At 42.0% G+C, this 6,169-nt stretch overlaps 1 protein-coding gene across 1 annotated transcript in view; it reads right to left on the minus strand.

Annotated features, from left to right (window-relative positions):
- echdc1 (enoyl CoA hydratase domain containing 1) overlaps positions 1-2,083 on the minus strand; it is a 3,879-nt gene extending 1,796 nt beyond the window's left edge. The window contains exons 1-5 of the mRNA XM_039805218.1: positions 1,985-2,083; positions 1,279-1,353; positions 592-758; positions 287-429; positions 124-176 (exon numbers count right to left, since the gene is read on the minus strand). Of these exons, the coding sequence (XP_039661152.1) occupies positions 124-176; positions 287-429; positions 592-758; positions 1,279-1,352 (437 nt within the window). The 5' untranslated portion in view covers position 1,353; positions 1,985-2,083. The remainder of the gene's footprint in view (positions 1-123; positions 177-286; positions 430-591; positions 759-1,278; positions 1,354-1,984) is intronic.
- Between the last annotated feature and the right edge of the window lie 4,086 nt (positions 2,084-6,169).

Below are 6,169 nucleotides of genomic sequence, written 5' to 3' on the forward strand. Positions count from 1 at the left end.
AAAGCGGAAGGTAGCGGACATCCTGCGTATTTCCGCCGGCACTGGAGCTATCCCGGAAGTGGAACGTCGTGGATCTGCATTGATATTTACTAGAGCAGTAGAGAGGAAAATGAAAGCCCTTACCTGAGTAGTCTTGTAAGAGCATTCTGCATGAACATACACATCTTCATCCCATCCTACAAGCAAATAAGCAGAGACCACGGTAAAGAGATGCAGAGAGATTGCCTGCAGCAGTATGCAGACAGTCACAGCAGAGAGATACTGTAAACTATTTTACTTTTCCCACCTGTGGGTTAGATATCGCCCTGACAGCGCTGAGGTCCGATCCAGAGCAGAACGTTCCAGAAGCACCCTGAACAATGAGGCCTTTACAGTCTATCCAGCTCTCCAGCTGGCTCACCCTCTCCTCCAGATCCACCATCATACTGCCTGGGAGGAAGGAAAAACTCACAACACTAAACTGGGCTGCAGAGACATTTGTTTATGTTTGTGTACAACCGATTGTGTACAAATGGGTTTCATCCTGAGAACAAATAAAATCGGCACTAATCAATCGAAATATACACAGTGTTAAATGTACAGTCCCCTTACCGGAGAAGGCATTCATGCGGGACGGGTAGTTGATGGTCAGCACAGCGATGCCAGACTCCTGTTTGAGCAGGTCAACGGATCCTCCAGGAAAGGCCTGCAGCTTCTCTCTGATCTCCCCCTGGTCCAAGCAATGGACGCTGGAGTACACACAACCTCTCTGGAGCAGCCTTGGACAAACAGCATTTATAAAGTGAATTATATTTGAGTGATTTTAAAATCAATCAAATTATTTCAAATCAAAATGAAAATGCATGTGTAATTGTAAGGGTATAAAAGAAATAGTATGAAAACTGCCTAATGGAAATCAGACTGGTGTTGCTCAGGACTGACCTACTCACAAACAGGAGGAGGAATGCTTTTAACACACTCCCTGACCTCGCTGTAAATCAGCCTGAAGGAGGCATAGCACAGAGCCACACAAACAAACAGACAAGAATGAACCATCTCTGATTCCGACTCATTGAAGTCATGAGTCAGAATCAGAGAAGTTATTACTTTTATAGATTGGCATTTTTAACAACAACAAAAAAGCACCTCAGAAATGCATTTTGGCTGTTGGGACTGGTTTCTGTTTATGATTTGTGATCAAACAATGCGGGTTCAACTCGGTAGACTTGATGTTCCTTTATGAATGACTTTATTTGCTGTGACCAGCATGGTGATAAACGACGCTGGCTGAGCCCTTACCTGGCCCAGGCTCCACAGCTGCTGCTGCTGCTGCTGCTCTTTAGGAGATGTCGCCTCACTGCACACAGTACCATCCTGCAGCAGCATGGAGATGGAGAAATGTGGGCGGAAATATTCAGACATATTACTTTATTTAAAAAAAAGGAGATGGCCACATACAGGGGATCAAAGTTTGAGTACAGGGAGCAATCTGGTGTGACTCACCAGATGTACCCTGGTGAGTCACAGAGAGAGAGAAGAGAGAGAGAGAGAGAGAGAGAGCCCTCTGACCGAAAAGGCACTGGCAAAAAGAACTGGAGTTGGTCCCACTGCTCCTATGTATAGGATGGGTTAAATGCAGAGGGCACATTTCGATTTCCTGAGAATTCTTATGACAACAAGGCAATGGCACCTTTATCCTTTAACAGCAGCAGCTATTGGTTTTTTTTAGCATGCTGTACAAGTTACAAGTTAGCTTTTCATCGAAGTTTTTTCAAAAAAAAGTTTTACAAACTTGTTTTGCGGTAACGTTAAACCATTCGAGACTATTTGGAAAATGACTGTCATACAAGGTTTAAGTGTCCCTTTCTACCTTTAATAGCCTACGTAAGTTACGCATAAAACGAGCTGCGGAGAAAATGAATACATTCCGTAAAGCATTTTTTTAACTTTACACTAAAATAATTACAAACCACTGAGAAACAACAAATGCAAGCATAGCACCAACCTTCCTATCGTGTGGTGTTACTCTGAAATTCGTCCCCCCGGAAACTAGAGGTCACAGGAAGCAGATAATGGCAACACACACACACACACACACAAATGTAGTTCCTCAACGTCCCCACAGGGGGCGGAATAATACCGCCACGCACAGAGCCGTATACGGCTCTGGCCCATACTGTCTATGCTCTGGCCACGCAGCAAATGTGATTTGGGGTTAAATTGTAGGCCTATTCTATCAACTCTTGCATAAAGGTAAATATATCCATTAATTATGTCATTGTGATTTTTGGGTCAAACACATTTTACACAACACTTTACAAGCTATATTTTAATAATTTATTTATTCAATATGAACTGTAATATTATTCATCATTGGCCAATGCACTGCGCAGAAAGATCTGCTCTTTGTCTGTCACAAGAATAAACAGAGAATGCCGGGGAACTGACTCTACAGACATGTCCTTATTCAGTAGTATTGACAGAGGGCTTTAAATAATGCCTTTGACTTTTAATACAGCGTTGGCAAAGGCAGCTGACAATTATATTATAGGATATTGGCTATATTAACTTAGCCTATTGTCTACTTAAGTTTGCATTATTGTACTGTGTCTGTGTGAAGTTAAAACAGCAAAAAAGCAGGTTTTTGTGTTGTTTTTAAGCCCTAAAACACATTTTCTTGACACCAGTTAGCTGATTATTATATTATTATTATGATATTGATATTAAATATTAAAGGTAACATCACTGTGGACACTTTCAGGTCTAATAATACTGTGAAAACATGCTCTTAGATTTGGTTTTGTGTCAGGCTAAACAACCCGCACTAAATACATTTTCAGATTTCAATGATGAACATAATAGGTATTGTTTTCAAAGATATAATATAATGGGGTTGGAATAATATCACAATTGAGGTTAGGATTTGGGTTAAGCAACACTTAGCTACTTGTAAGCTACTATTGATCTAAGGGCAATAGTTTTGTTCTAGCTTTGCACTTTTGGCATTAAAAAGCATCTTTAGAAAATGCAACCCACTTTTGAGAAATGGTCTTGTTCTTCAACATACCATACCAAGAGGGATTACCACCTTTCTGAAGGGCAGTAAAAAGTGTGAATTGCTCTGGGATCATTCTACTGTGCAAACACAGACAGACTTAAACTACAACAGACTTGTAGGCGTGTTATTAAAATAATTTGTCTGACTATAACTGAAGCATCTGTGTAAATACTGAGGTTTGGAAAGGATTTGTACAATGTTGGTGAGATATGAGATAAGTGCAATGCTCAGTGAGTGAGAGTAAGAAATTAGAGTGTTCAGACAGTGAGACAAACAGAAACAGGCATTAACAAGCAAGAACAAGAGGAAGATATAAAGACCAAGAGATGTGCAGGAAAAGGAAGGAAAATGTGCCAAAACAGAGGGAGGGTGACACTTCCTGGTCTGATCTATGGTTACTGGGAGCATAAATCCTTCACTTCTTTCCTCGACTGCTATTCACAGCCCTGAACATATCTGTGTAAACAAACACTGAGGATTCCAGAGACATGCTGAATCAAAAGTCTGAAATTAATTTAAAGGTGATATATTATACAAAATGCATTTTTTCATGTTTTTTTTTTTAACATAAATAGACTATGTGTCCCTTGTGTGTCTAGAGAACCCCAAATTATGAGAAAAGACTAGAGGGTGACAATTTTTCGGGACTCCCGCTGGTCACGTGATTCCCGCGGGAGTCCCGCGTTATGGGAGTCAATTTTCACTGTCTGTAACGTGTTCGGGACGGATCAAGCATAGAAATCAGCGGGAGCGGGACCGAGCTGGAGATTAAATTAAAAAATGACGCTGCAATGCGGTGAGTGCGCCCAAAAATTGCGAGGCATTTCGTTTCAGAAAAGAGAACCACTTACAACTCCCAATACGTTTGTTGATTGGGAATACCGTGACCCGCAGGGGGTCTCGATAAATTGCCTAGAGTCACCCACTAGAAAAGACCATGTTCTCTGTTTTTCTCCGTCTCTACCTATCAGAAAACGTGTGTAACATCGAGCCAGTGGGACTTGCAGCTCCTTACGGCATCACATGGGGTTGTCTGTGCCATAGAACCACCTCCAGCTAGGTGACCATCCCTTCAAAACTTCAACAGTTTCACGACAAACTGTGACTTTCTTCACTTGTGAAATTATCTTGAAAATTGGCAAGCATCATATGTATAATGCATGGCACAATTCAAACAGGATTAAAATAATTATTTGTCTTTCGCCACTGACTACCATAAATATTTCTTCTGAAATAAGGCCCCATTGGGGAACCCTTAAAGGGGAGGGACGTGGCCTCTCTGCACAGGTGTTGCAGCAATGGACCGAATAAGAAAAATGTGTTATTTTGAACATTAAAGCTATAGTGCGTAGTTTCTGTCGCCCCCACGAGGAATTCTAAGTAATGACAACACCACTGTTGTTGCATCCACATGACACAAGCCTTCCGTAATCGCTCACCGCCCCCACCCCTCCTCCACACAGTTACTTGTAGTCAAGGAGGACACGGAGGATTAAGAAAACATGATGGACTCTACAGAAGAGGTAATTATCTTCACTTTAGTTTCTGCGCACAGAAGTTTCCCGACGACACCATGTTCTAAACACCGCCATACTAAGACAAAGAGTATTCTGTGAAACTGATTTTAATTAGCTTTGTATCAACTCATTTGGAAATGGCTTGAATGTAACGGACGTTCATTGATATGAAACAAAGTTACGCACTAAAGCTTTAAAGCATGTAAACATTGTCTTGTAAACCCCTAAATAAAAGTATGAATCTGAAATGAAGCATGTCTCCTTCAAGTGTAGCAAAATTGACTGTGTATTGTACTGTATTCACATAATAATCACCATTGAATTAGATTAAATCATATTATGTGTTTGCAATGACCAATCAAAGGTTGTTTTTTTCCCCTCTAAATGGATGGCTTTGTGGAACCAAGTTCATTCAAGACTGTACTGCAAAAAGGTCAACAAGGATACAGTGTACTCTACTGCATCCAAGACTGCAATAGACTCAAAAGTCCATACCTCTCCGGTCTATTTAAAAAGGGGGGGAAGGAATTCAAAAAGGTCGGTGGGACTCATCCCAGGCATGCATTCCAGACACGCTGACTCTCCTTCTTGCTCTGTACAGTTCTTTCAGCTAGGTCAGCTAGCCTGCAACCTGTCTCTACATATCTCTGTGAAGTGCAGCACCTGGAGGACATGGTGGCTTCATGGAATCTGCATACATAATCTCGAAATTGCCCTCAAGTTTGTGTCTGTGTGTTAGGTAAGTGATGGACCGGCTACCTGTACTCTTCAAAAACACTTACTCCCTAACCATTATCTCACTGTGCCTGTCCACTTCCATTCATCCTGTGCTCAGCCCTTTCAGTCATTTTGATTCAAGTCAGCCCTGCTGGTTTATGATCTGTCCGGATATCAGTGATGCAGCCACAGACTCCAGCTGATAATGGAGGCCTGTCTGAAATTACAAACTGGCTAATGGGAGGAGAGAGAGAGAGAGAGAGAGAGAGAGAGAGAGAGAGAGAGAGAGAGACATACACATTTCTCACATTTGTCTATATGCATGCTCAAATGCCTTTGCTTGTGTGTGTGTTTCAGTGTGTTGTGCTGTGTACTGTATGTAGCCTCTATAGTGATGCATCAGTGTACTGATCAATATGCAGCTGTCTGGGGCTCCACAGGAAGTCAGGGAATGCACTGCAGTCAGCATTGCTCTATACCAATGCATACAGACACACACACACACACACACACACACACACACACACACACACACACACACACACACATACACACACACACCAGATATGTGCCAGTAAGGGTCTATTTCAGGGCAGGAAGAATGGCAGGTTGGCAGGTGCCAGAGACTCACAGGGGCCTGGAGGTTTCCTATGAGGTGTGGGAGGTCAGTGGAGCTGGAGGGCAGAGAGCCAGGAGACGCTGGAGGGCCAATAAACACTTTTCCACAGCAGCAGCAACTGGGATGTGTCTGCAGCAACTCCTTATGCTCAGCCATTAAAAGACAAAATTCAACCATCTTAAACTGTAAAAACCATATGACCAAATGGCAAAAGTGGTATTATCTCAAACTGGTTTATTAAAAAGTCCAAAACATCAAAAACATGCCTAAGGAATCTGA

Source organism: Perca fluviatilis, chromosome 7, assembly GCF_010015445.1.
Source record: "Perca fluviatilis chromosome 7, GENO_Pfluv_1.0, whole genome shotgun sequence".
Lineage (NCBI taxonomy): Eukaryota > Metazoa > Chordata > Actinopteri > Perciformes > Percidae > Perca > Perca fluviatilis.